The sequence below is a fragment of the Hyaena hyaena genome, unplaced genomic scaffold (genome assembly GCF_003009895.1).
Source record: "Hyaena hyaena isolate Hyena2069 unplaced genomic scaffold, ASM300989v1 scaffold_3, whole genome shotgun sequence".
Taxonomy (NCBI): Eukaryota; Metazoa; Chordata; class Mammalia; order Carnivora; family Hyaenidae; genus Hyaena; species Hyaena hyaena.
The window spans coordinates 9,790,256-9,802,325 of record NW_024080635.1 but is presented as its reverse complement, the minus strand read 5'-3'; the positions used below and the strand labels follow the sequence as shown (position 1 = coordinate 9,802,325).

The 12,070-nt window shown below is 48.1% G+C and overlaps 1 protein-coding gene across 4 annotated transcripts in view; it reads left to right on the top strand.

Annotated features, from left to right (window-relative positions):
• ZBTB40 (zinc finger and BTB domain containing 40) overlaps nt 1–12,070 on the top strand; it is a 78,832-nt gene that overhangs the window by 54,095 nt on the left and 12,667 nt on the right. For all 4 annotated transcript variants that reach the window (XM_039231303.1, XM_039231297.1, XM_039231289.1 and 1 more), the window contains exons 6-12: nt 1,357–1,549; nt 4,133–4,269; nt 4,676–4,877; nt 5,233–5,366; nt 6,959–7,127; nt 7,438–7,899; nt 8,624–8,830. In XM_039231303.1, the coding sequence (XP_039087234.1) occupies nt 1,357–1,549; nt 4,133–4,269; nt 4,676–4,877; nt 5,233–5,366; nt 6,959–7,127; nt 7,438–7,899; nt 8,624–8,830 (1,504 nt within the window). The remainder of the gene's footprint in view (nt 1–1,356; nt 1,550–4,132; nt 4,270–4,675; nt 4,878–5,232; nt 5,367–6,958; nt 7,128–7,437; nt 7,900–8,623; nt 8,831–12,070) is intronic.

The window sequence follows — 12,070 nt, the reverse complement described above, 5'->3', positions numbered from 1 at the left end:
CACCCAAGGTCACACAAGCAATACATTTTAGGACTGGGGTTCCTCCTGGGCCTGTCTGGCTTTAAAGCCTATACCCACTCTTGTCAGTATCTGGCTACCTCATTATGGATCAGATTATTACTTAGGAACTAAAACATAGCAATGAAATCAGTATGGGTTTTAGATAGAGACACTTTCATTTTAAATTATGATTCATTTAGTAGAAATCTAGTATATATTAGGCATTGAACAAAGAGAATGACTGTGTTCTGTACTGACAAGAAACATGACAGCTTAATTTATAATGTATGCATTCCTTTCATATGTATAACATAGGTGCTCCTTATGTATATGTAAAACCAATTTGGTTTTATAACTGCATTTATTTTTTAATGGGAGTTAATTTGATAATGGCATCCTCTGTCACCTGCTGTCACTGATCTGCTTGACTGTTTCTCCTGAGTGCTGGCATTTTCCCAAAGGAAATGTGGTTACTAGGTATCCCTAGTTTATATATGTTGAAAAAATCTCCCACATTATCTATTAGCTCCAGAAGAGCCAAGTTATACATAGTGAGTCGTAGTCCATTAGGACTGTTCTAATAGGAAAATATCTGTAAAATAACAGTCATTTGTTTTATTTTTCAACCTTTTGCTGGAAACCTGTGCCCTTTTGACTCAGAAAATCCTCTAGCACACGAAGGAAGTAAAGGGGGTGGAAGTGGGGGCTGATGACTGAAGCTGATGTGTGTGTAGAGCTGATAAGAGAGATCGAGAGTACAGAATCTATAAGAAAAACTATCCAGAAATGCACTTTAAATCTATTATTTTGGAGGCCACAGACTAACGTGTAACTTATCTGGGCATTCAAATTGCTATGCAAATAAAGTAAAAGGAAGCAAAATAATAGGATGGCTGTGAAATTGCAGCCTCTTAGCATGGTCACGTACTGTATTGAACAGAGGCCGAAAACCACTGTAACTGTACTCATGAACTTCCAGTCTGTTTCTCGGTGTCTGTGTCTGAACAAATCAAATCTGAAGAACCAGGTGAGAGGCAAGCTACCTGCTCTGCCGCGTAGGCCTTGTGTGAGAATCTTCTCACAAAATGCAAACCTTTAGGGGTCAAAGAATATACACAGACCCGCATTTGAGAAGGAAGGATTCCCACAGGGCTGTTTGTTTGGAGAACGCTTGGGATTTGTAGTGACACGACACAAGGAAGCGACTATGGGGACAGTGGCGCTAGAGACCACAGAGGAGGACCTGGGGACAGGCGCCTCGTCCTGCCCTCTTTCTGGGCTCGCCGGCGGTGCATCGGACACATACGGACGCGAGTTGCCTGTAACCGGTGTCGGCCCGATTGCTTGCCGCTGCAGGTGCTCCTGAGTTGCTGCGAGGGTGGGACGCCCAAGGAGACCGTGGAGAAGCTACTGCACAGAGTGTCTGAAGACCAGACCCTGACTGCAGAGAGTTTGGTGAAACTCCTTCAGGCTGTGAAACCTACGTCCCCAAACTTGGGCCTTCTGCTGGAGAATTTGCAGAAATTAGCCACTTCGCCAAGCACCACAGGTATTAGTTAATTGTCAGCTCTCTGGACTGGAACCTCTCCCAGAAAATTACAGCTTACACACCCTTTTGGCTCCATGCTGGGGAGATGAGCTGATGGTAGGAGATGCCCTCATGAAACAAACTAGCTGCCAGAAACCAGCGGTTCTCCATAGTTCTGGAGTTTACGATCTGAAATCTGAGACTTGCTCCATCACCATGGAGATGCCCCTCACGATGGTCCTGTGGTTCGGGGTTTGTTAAGGTGTGGTTTTCCCAGGGCGGCACCCGTGAACACCTCAGGAGCTGACGGGCTCACAGAGCGCGTGATTTTGACAAGCTGTGTTGACAGATAAGCAGCGAAGACTCAGATCTTGATTTTCCCACTCCCACTTGAGTGCGGTTTGGCTCTGGCGGTCCCCAGCACTAACTGCCCTCGTGTACGTTCACTCTGGGGGACGGAGTCCATGTCCCAGCCCTTAGGATAACGGGCCAAGGCCAGCCAGTTCTCCCCCACCCCAGAGCACATGAGGAAAATGAGAGAACTTTTTTCTAGCTTATAAAAATAATGAATACTTCTACAAACTTGAACAATTTAAAAAATAAAGAAGGAAACAACCTCAGACCCTACCACTTGATTATTTTAGTGTTAAGACACTGACCTGTTTTGTCACATTATTTTTACAATGTGGAGATATTTTGCTGTATTTTATAATTTTATCATTTCCTCCAGTATAACATAAGCATTCTCCCTCACGCTTCAAAAAAACTCCCTGTAACCCTATTTTTGAAGGCTCTGTAGCTTTCCATCATAAGGGTGTATATCATGCATTACTCCTGCCCTGTCAGGGGTACAGGTAGTATAATGGTTAGGGCTCTCAAGACCCCTGGGTTTGTGGGGCACCTAGGTGGCTCAGTCGATTAAGCGTCTGACTCTTGATTTTGGCTCAGGTCATGATTGCCGGTTCATGGGATTGAGCACCACGTTGGGCTCTGTGCTGCCACCACAGAGTCTGCTTGGGATTTTCTCTCTCCCTCTCTCACTCTCCCTCTCGCCTGCCCATCCTCACTCTCTCTCAAAATAAATTTAAAAACTAAACAAACTTAAAAAAACAAAAAAGACTACCTGGGTTTATCATCCTGACTTATTTGGTAGCTGCATGACCCTGAGCCAATGACTTAACCTCTCTGAACCTCATGAAGAGAAATCCTCTCTCAGATGGGGGTAAGAATGGCACCCATCACATTAATTTTTGTGGCCACTGTGAGATATTGTACGTACAACACTTAGCACAGTGTTTATTCATTAGCACATCATAGATACTATGTAAATATTAGATATTCTGTTCCCATCATCATCACAAATTGTATAATGACAAATACTTTTGTACACAGACTTTTTGCCTTCAGAGCATTCCTTTTTTTATTTCTAATTTTTTATTGTTTTTTAGAGAAAGAGAGTGCATATATGCGAATGGGGGAGGGGCAGAGGGAGAGGGAGTGAGAGAATCCCAAGCAGGCTCCACACTCAGCACAGAGCCTGATGCGGGGCTCGATCCCACGACCCTAGCTAGAACCTGAGCCAAACTCAAGAGTCAACCCACTGAGCTCAACCCACTGAGCTACCCAGGTGCCTCCCTCCCTCCCTTTTTAAAAGTGTTTTGAAAATTTTTTTTTTAAGATTTTATTTCTGGGGTGCCTGAGTGGCTCAGTTGGTTGGGTGGCCGACTTTGGCTCAGGTCATGATCTCACCCTTTGTGGGTTCGAGCCCCGCATCGGGCTCTGTGTTGACAGCTAGCTCAGAGCCTGGAGCCTGTTCCAGATTCTGTGTCTCCCTCTCTCTCTGACCCTCCCCTGCTCATGCTGTCTCTCTCTCTCTCAGAAATAGAACATTAAAAAAAATTAAGAAAAGATTTTATTTTTAAGTGATCTCTACGCCCAATGTATAGATTGAACTCACAATCCCAAGATCTATAATCTGATGTTCCGCTGACTGTGGCAGCCAGGCGCCCCCATCGTAAGGCATGATTCCCAGAAGTGGAGTTACAGGGCCAAAGAGGAACATGCTTTCTTAAATATCTGTAAACCTAAAGGAAATGCTGATTTTTAGTTTTCTTACTTTTAAATTAAATATGACCTTTTAAGAGAGAGTAACTAACAGATTGGCTCAAAGGGCATATACACAAAGCTTAACTATAGCTTCACTACCAGAGTCTTGACTCACGCCTGCTAGTGTTTTGGATTGCTGCATGGATCCTTGACCTCAGGCTCGAGGAATAACACCCCTTAAATCTGTATCTCTACATCTCTCACAAGCGCGCCTTCTAATTACCTCCCTGTTGAGCAATCACTGGCTTCGACCACTGGGCTCTGACTTTCAAAGCATTAGTGGTTTTGCGACCCTGAAGCACCAAGTGATTAAGGGAATACCAAGGGGGATCTGAACACATGTGTGGGGCCCCAACTGGGAGCCAAACTTGCCTTCCAGAGGAGACAGCATGCTGGTGTTACAGCTCTCCTCTTTCGGCTCCGCTAATCTGGTGTAGGAAAAGCCTGGAAGGGTGTTTCGTTGTCGCAAACATTATTGTTTTGCTAATATTCCTGCAGTCCAAGTGAGCCCCGATGATTATGGGACTGAGCTGTTGAGACGATATCACGAAAACCTCTCAGAGATTTTCACAGACAACCAGATGTTGTTAAAAATGATCCCACACATGAAGGGTTTAGCCCCTGGAGAAAGAGAGGTAAGAGAAAAAGAAGGGGAGAAGGGAGGGAGGGTGGGTAAAATGAGAGACGGAAAAAAGATGAACATGTATGCATACTTTAAAAATATATTTTACATAAATACACACACAGCCATACTGAGAAATGCTAAGGGGTTAGTAGAGGAGAAGGAAAGCAAGGTGATTTAATTTCTCGGGCATAGTGATAAGTTGGAAGTTGTAACTTCTGCCGTAATAAGAAAGGCATTCAAAAGGAAGTGTGAAGAGCTTTGTCTTGTATAAAGGTCTCTCAGGTTGGGAGGTGAAGGATGTTCAAAAACCTCTCCCCAGAAGTATGTACACTGTACCCAGGACTCAGACTTGCAGCTTTGGAGTTTGGCTGGTGGCTAGAAAGTCCCTTACTGTGTTTTTGTGCCACATCTTGAAGGTCATGGAGAAGCTTGTGAAACAGGACTCTGGCTCGGGTGGCTTCAGTTCTCTGATGTCAGCAGTTCTAGAAAAGCAGACTGTCTCTGCAACAGCCATTTGGCAACTGCTGCTGGTGGCTCAGGAGACAAAGACTGGCCCATTGAACCTGCTCATGGAGGAAATAAAACGGGAGCCTGGTGCTGATGCTTTCTTCCGGGCAGGTAGGCTACCTGATCTCTGTCCTAGCTTTGCCCCTGGTAGAAATTATCGTCAGCCTGGCTGGAAACTAGAAAGAGCTCTCTTACGGTCATCCTCCACATCCCCACCACTGGAAGGAAGGGCTGGCAGTTTTGTTCAAGGACATGGGGGCTTGTGAACCTTTGAAAATAAGCAGAAATCTAAGTTTATATTAATTGAACTGTAATTGCAGTGATGTTTGCCCTCTCCCCCACTCCCAGCCCCCGGAAGGAGATCAGTGAAGTGTATTCTCACTGTGAAGAGTTGAGATGAGAAAGGGTGAAGGGAAAATGGTGCTCAGAGTTCCACTCATGACTTGTTAATCCTCCTCTCTTTCAGCGGCCAACCCAGAAAGTGCGGCCTTAGAAGCCATGCTGAGGCATCACAGGCTGATCCTGGAGGCCATCCAACAAGGGACTGGACGCAAGTGCTTTACCACAGAGGAGGGGCAGCTTGCAGAGGCTGTGAAGGAGGTGCAGATCAAACATTGTTCCAGACAGTTCTACCAGGCCTGGGATGCTCTTGTTCCTAAGGGAGATACCAGATTCTGCAGAGTGCCTGTTGCATGCCGAGCCCCGTGCCGAGCCAGCACCTCACAGCACCTCTTTGTTTTGTGATTCTGCCAACTGTGTGGCAGGCAATGTCCTCCACATTCTATAGATAAGGGAACTCAGGCTCCAGAGAGTTCAGTAGCATGTCTAGGATGGCCAGAGTTGAAGCCAGGATTTGAACCCAGGTTCATGTGACTCAAACCTAGCTGTATTTCATTTGTTCAAACTTAGGTAAACTCGGGGAACCACGAACTGTTCTCTAACATGTTCTGAGATGCAACTGCTTTTCAGAGAAAGGAAAGTAAAATCGGTCTTATTGCATGCTCTTCTGGCGTCTAGGAAGAGCCAAGATAAACATAGTTAGAACAAAGCTTTTGCCCATATGGGGTAGCAAATAGTGCCAGCTCATTTTCTGTAAGGCTTCTCTGGGTGGCCGCCAACCCAGAAAAACCAGGTGGGGACGGAGGGGGATTCATGGTTGTCCAGCCCAGGATTGTGTGCTTCTCGAGGGGGGAAGAATTCTAAAGGGACTAAAATTAAACTACAAGTTCACCTGTAGTGCTTTTTAATCCAAGTTGGCATGGATGGCTTGCAGAAGGGCTAGTTTCTAGCTCTGTCCACGCAGGTGACAGCTCCACCTTGGCCTGACTTTCAGATGTAGAGAAGGTGGTGCGTTTTTCTGTGGGGCTTCAGAGGAAGGATACCCCGCTAGGCTCTCTCCAGCTCGCCTCTTGCTTGAGGAACGGGGCTCCTGCAGTTGATGAGTTTGAGCCTTGCTAATGAGTCTCAGGCCTGCCTCCTGGGAGATCAGGTTTATTTAGATAGACTTGAAAAGAGCAGAAATAAAATGTCTTCCTGAACAAAAATTCCATTTGGCCATCTGTGGATGGTTTAGCTTTATTTTCTCAGTGTACTGACTCTTTCTGCTGATAGCTGTAACATTCTGAAAGACGGTGGCTTTGAAATCATATTCTTGGCCTCTTTAAAGCCCCTATTTGAACCTTCTTTAAAAAGCTGAGTTTTTTTCATGAAAGAAAATGTTTAAAAGGGTACATCTAAGTGTCTAAAAATGTGAAGCCACTGATCATGCAGAATTACTTGCAGACATTGAGACAATTATATATTATGAAAAATGATCTCGATCTTCAAGACAGAACCACGAGCTACCAAATCCTACAGCTTTTCGAGCCTTTAATATTAAGATCTAGAAGAGTTCTTTTGGAGACTCCTGATTTCTGAGAAAATATTTCTCAGAGAAAATGCTCAGTGCCTCTTTGCTTGTACCTTCTTTGTATTTACACATCTGTCTTGACTGTGTCTCCTTTTTTTTTTTTTTGCCAGTTTCCCTGTTCTTTGGGAAAAGAGGTTCTCTACCACATTCATCACAAGACATGTAAACTTGTTATAGATGGAGTAATGCCACCCTGAAATAAGCTATTTTTCCCCTAAGTTGAAAACCATGGAGAAAACTGCTGATATTAACCACAAACCTTTGTCTCCTGGTATTCATTTAGATTCTGAGCATTTCCCCCGAGACAGCCAGCCCTGAAGCTTCCCTGAAAGCAGTGCTGAGCAGAGCCATGGAAAAATCTGTCTCAGCCCTTGAACTATGTCACCTCCTGTGCCGCGTCCACAGATCTTTCCCAGGCCTGCAGCCGGTCATGCAAGAGCTAGCATGCAGTGGTAAGGAGCAGAATGGGGTGGGGGTCCTGTCAGGCCCATGGGGTGTTTCCAGATTGGAGAGAAGAGGCAGCGGTTCACACAAGAGTTCGTCCATTGCTGCCTCACTTCTCCTGGATGCTCCCAGTACCTGGAGGAGTCCTAGGCGTAGGTGTAAAATGATGCTCTGTATGTGTATCGCAAAGTCCAGATGACAGGGGCATTGCTTCTGAGTTTGAGGAGGGTCCCAAGTAGTCTCCAGTTTTCCCTAATTAGGAAGCAAAGTAGAAACACAAGAGAATTTCCAGAGCCATGTGATTTCTCTTATATGCAGGCTTCCTTACTCAGGAGAGTGGAGAGAAGGAAAGGTGGAAAGTGAGCAATAAATTTCAGCGCATACTCAATGACAGTGAGAAGGTGGCCGAGCCAATGGAGGAAGGCTGCCGGTCTGAGACACAGAGCCGTCCAGGAGAGACTGACTCTGTGCCAGAGCCGCAAGCGAAAGACATGTCTGCCTCCCCCGACGCTGCCAAGAAGAGCTTCGTCTGTAAGGCCTGTGACAAAAGCTTCCACTTCTACTGCCGTCTGAAGGTGCATATGAAGCGCTGCCGCGTGGCCAAGAGCCGACAGGTGCAGTGCAAGGAGTGCAGTGAGACCAAGGAGTCTAAGAAGGAGCTGGAAAAACACCAGCTGGAGGCCCATGGTGGCGGAGGGGAGCCCGATGTCCCGAAGAAGAAGAAGAAGAGGCTTCCGGTGACGTGTGACCTCTGTGGGAGAGAATTTGCCCATGCCTCAGGTACTTCCAGGAAGGCGAAGTAACTTAAGAGGGTGATAATTCTGGATACTGTAGTCTGGGCTCCAGGCCTCGTACCTCACTGTACGCAGTAAGGGCTATGGACGGGCTCCCACAGAGGCTGGGTCGTGTTTCGAGAAGAGCCTGAGCTCAGGAATCAGCTCTGTCAGTTCCCCCACCTGTTAAACAGGTGCCCTGAGAGCACCCACTTTTTTGAATTGTAAAGATTTCAGGTGGTATAGTGAAACACCTATGTACAATACCTACCATAGGGTCAGGACTTTGTGAATTGTAGCCATTATTTCATAATGACAGCCAGCTAGGTTTCCGTGATTACTTGTTTCTTGATAATAAATAAGTCACAGAATCCACGGGACGTCTAGTCAGAATTGCTTACCCTTGTCCCAGGTGTCGGGGAAACCTGACAAAGCATCGAGTGAGTTTCGTTTTTCTGTTTCCGGGTGGCAGATGCTATGTAAGAAAAAGTGGGGATGGGAAAGATGAACCCAGAACATTTAATGCCTGAACCAAACAGGGGTGGACCATGGTGACCTTGGGGGTGCTGGGCAGCGGGTAGGTGAGCAGCATGGCTGCGGGGTTCAGAGGGAGCACAGCCTGTTGTCCCATGGTCTGTGCTGTGCATCCTCCCAGGCCTGGTCTCGAACACTGTGTCACATCCCCCTACTGGCTTCATCATACTGATTACCGGTGTCCCTCTGGTCCCCAGGCATGCAGTACCACAAACTGACAGAGCACTTTGATGAGAAGCCTTTCTCCTGTGAAGAGTGCGGGGCCAAGTTTGCCGCCAATTCCACCCTGAAGAACCACCTTCGCCTTCACACCGGGGACCGCCCATTCATGTGCAAGCACTGCCTTATGACCTTTACCCAGGCTTCCGCCCTGGCCTATCACACCAAGAAGAAGCACTCAGAAGGCAAGGCCCGGGGAATTTCTTCTCTTTTCCTGCCAACGTTAACTGTACGCACTGCCTAAAAACCCTCTTGGGTCTAGGCATGCTAAAGATCTCAGGTAGCTTAGAAACAGCATGGTGCGCAGCCTCTGGGCACGTGGATGGCCAGGGAACACAGGTGCCCAGGCATGCCGAACGCTGTTGGCAAGGGCTGTGAAGAGAGGCTGGTGACCTCATAGTTAGCATCTATGTAAAGGCAGCAGTTTCTTGAGCTTTGAGGTGGAATTCAAGCATGAGAAGAGCCTTGGCTGAGCACCTGCTATGGCGCAGGCAGTGGCAGGGGCTCAGTGACTAAGCCAGATTTCTTGTGCTCACAGAGCTGATGGTCCAGGGTGTCTCTGGGAAAGAGACAGGTGCAGTGCAGAGCCGTCCGTGGTGGGACAGGGAATGGCCCCGGGAGGTGGAAGAGTGAGGGAGGGGTTTCTGGGCCAGTCGGAGGGGAGGTGCGGTGTCAGAGAAGGCTTCTCGGGGGATTCTCTGCATTGTTCGGCACCTCATCTCACCCAGACGGTGGGAGTGGCCACCTAACTGGCCGCCTGGCTCTCCCCCACTCCCTGGACCGTGTTCTCGGTGCACAGGCCCCAGGGATCCTTTCAGAACAAAACCATATCCTCTCCCTTCTCTGCCCAAAACCTTTTTGCAGAGGCTCTTCACCTGGCTTGGTGGAGAATCGGAAGGCTTTGCGATAGCCTGTCAGGCTCTGAGTGACAGGGTCCCCCAGGACCCTCCCCTGCCCCCACCCTGCTCCACTACAGCCTGAAATGCTTGCTTTCCATCCCTCCTCACTCCCTTCAGCTCCTTATTCACACCTCTTCCCGTGAGTCCTTGCCCGCGCGCCCATGTGAAATCTCAGCCCCAGCCCCCCATTCCCCTGCATTGCCTTTCTCCACAGTATTTGTCACAGGCTATATTATCTACTTCATTAATTTAGTATGTTTCTAGTGGGTCTCCTCCGGTCAGAATGCCAGCTCCATGAGAGTAGGGCTGCTAGTCTCCGGCCCCCCCCCCCCCCACTGCTGTATCATTGGAACTTAGAATAGTACTTAGCAGTAGTAGGTAGACACTCAGTAAACATTTACTGACTGCAAGAATTGCTTGAGCACGATTCCAGGTACCAGGGGTAGTGGAACTGTACACACCCTGCTCTCAGGGAGCTTACAGTCTATTGGGTAAAAGAGACTGTAAACGAATAAACGTGTGATATATATTCAGATCATAGTAATCGCTCTGAAGAGAAATAAAGCAGGGTGAGTGGCAGGAGACTGTCAAGGTTGGGAGGGGGGCTCTCGGTGTCATCAGAGAGGCCTCAGCGAAGTGAGGTTTGTGTAGATGCTCAAGTGAAGTGAGAACTGAAATCGGGCAGATCTAGAAGAGTGTCACAAGCGCAGATGAGCCTTACCTGTTTGGGAAACCACAAGGAAACTAGATGGGGCCAAAGCAGAGTAAACAAGGCCAGAGAGGTTGCCAGAGGCCAGGTCTTATAAGGGTCTTGTTTTTATTAAGTCTGTTTGTTTACTCAGAGAGAGAGAGGAGGAGAGCACAAGTAGGGGAGGGGCAGAGAGGGAAAATAGAGAATCCCAAGCAGGCTCAGCACCATCAACATAGAGCCTGATGTGGGGCTCGAACTCACCAACCTCAAGATCACGACCTGAGCTAAAACCAAGGATCGGATGCTTAACTGACTGAGCCACCCAGGTGCCGGTAAAGATCCTGTAAGTCAAGGTTAGGACTTTGGTTTTATGCAGAACGTGCTAGTTTCTATTGCTGCTGTAACAAATGACTATACACAGTGGCTTAAAACAATGCAGATGTATCATCTTGCCATTTTGGAGGTTAAAAGAAGCTTTAATGAGTGTAGAGTCCGCGTTTTGGCAAGTGTGTTCCTTCTGGAGGCCCTGGGGGAGAGCTCTTTCCTTGTTTTCCCAGCTTCTAGAGGTTATCTGCCTCCCCCGGCTCGTGGCCTTGGTGCCGAGACCTCTGTGTCCCTCCTCCCCCTGCCTCCTTTGACCCTCCTCGCTCCCTCTTCCAGGGACCCTGGTGATTGTGTGGGCCTGCTGGTATAATCCAGAATAATCTCATCTCAAGATCCTTAACTTAATCACATCTGCAAAGCCCCTTTTGCCATGGGAGGGGACGTATTCCGCCCTCTTGGACGTATTCCGCCCTCTTGGGCGTATTCCCAAGTGTACGTCCTTGGGGACCATAGGACAGTTGTGAGCAGAGGAGCCAGAGGCTGTGACTTAGGGTTTTGGGGGTTAATTCTGTCCATTCCAGCCTGTCAGCTGTAATAGGGCAAGAGTGTGCACAGGGAGACAGGGTGGGCCAGGCATCCTGTGTGGAGGTGACGGGGCTCCAGCTGGGGCTGTGCTGGGGTGGCTGTAAACTGTTCGTGTTTGACAGTGTGTTGTTGATGCGGAAGTGACAGGGTCCGTGCTGAGCTGGGTGCGGGTGTGTGTGTGGGGGGTTTAGGACAGCTTGGGGTTTCCAGCTTGAGCAGCTGAGGATGTGGTGCTGCCTTCACTGCAGTGAGGAACCCGGAGGGCGTGGGGGAGGGCGGGGGGAGTTCTGGGGGTGCTGGGGACAGAATTGGGAGCTGAGTCTGCCATATCTGTGAGACCTCCAGGTGGAGAAGGCGAGGAGTAGGCAGTTGGATGTGTGGGTCCTCAGTCCTGGGGAAAGTTGGGAGCCGGAGACAGAAACGGGCGCCGTCAGGGTACAGATGGTATCTGAGATAAGGCCCTCCACAAAGTGAGAATGAAGAAGGCTAAGGGCTGAGTCCTGGGCTTCTTAATAATTCCACTCTTGATTGAATAAACCCTTCTTTTCCTAACAAATCTTATTGCAAAGCCCAACAATGAAACAATGAAAATGGCATTGATTGCTCTTGTTGAAGCTGGCCCTGGGGTTTGGGGGACCGGGACCCTTGCCTCACTGATTTCTCCACTTATCTGTTGGCCCATCATGGACGTTGGAGGCACAGCTGGTCTAGTGACTTTTTACAAATGCCAGCTTCCCAGCCTTGCTCTGTACCTGTATTTTCTAACAGGCGTGGGCAATCTGGTCATTGTATTCTCAGAATGTGCATGAGAAAATAGGGAAGCCAAATGATTTGTAATAACTGTATAGCAAGTCCACAGGAGAAGACTTCCATTCTCTGAGTCCCCGTCTGTCACCTTTATGTGAAGTCGCGATGCTGCACTGTGG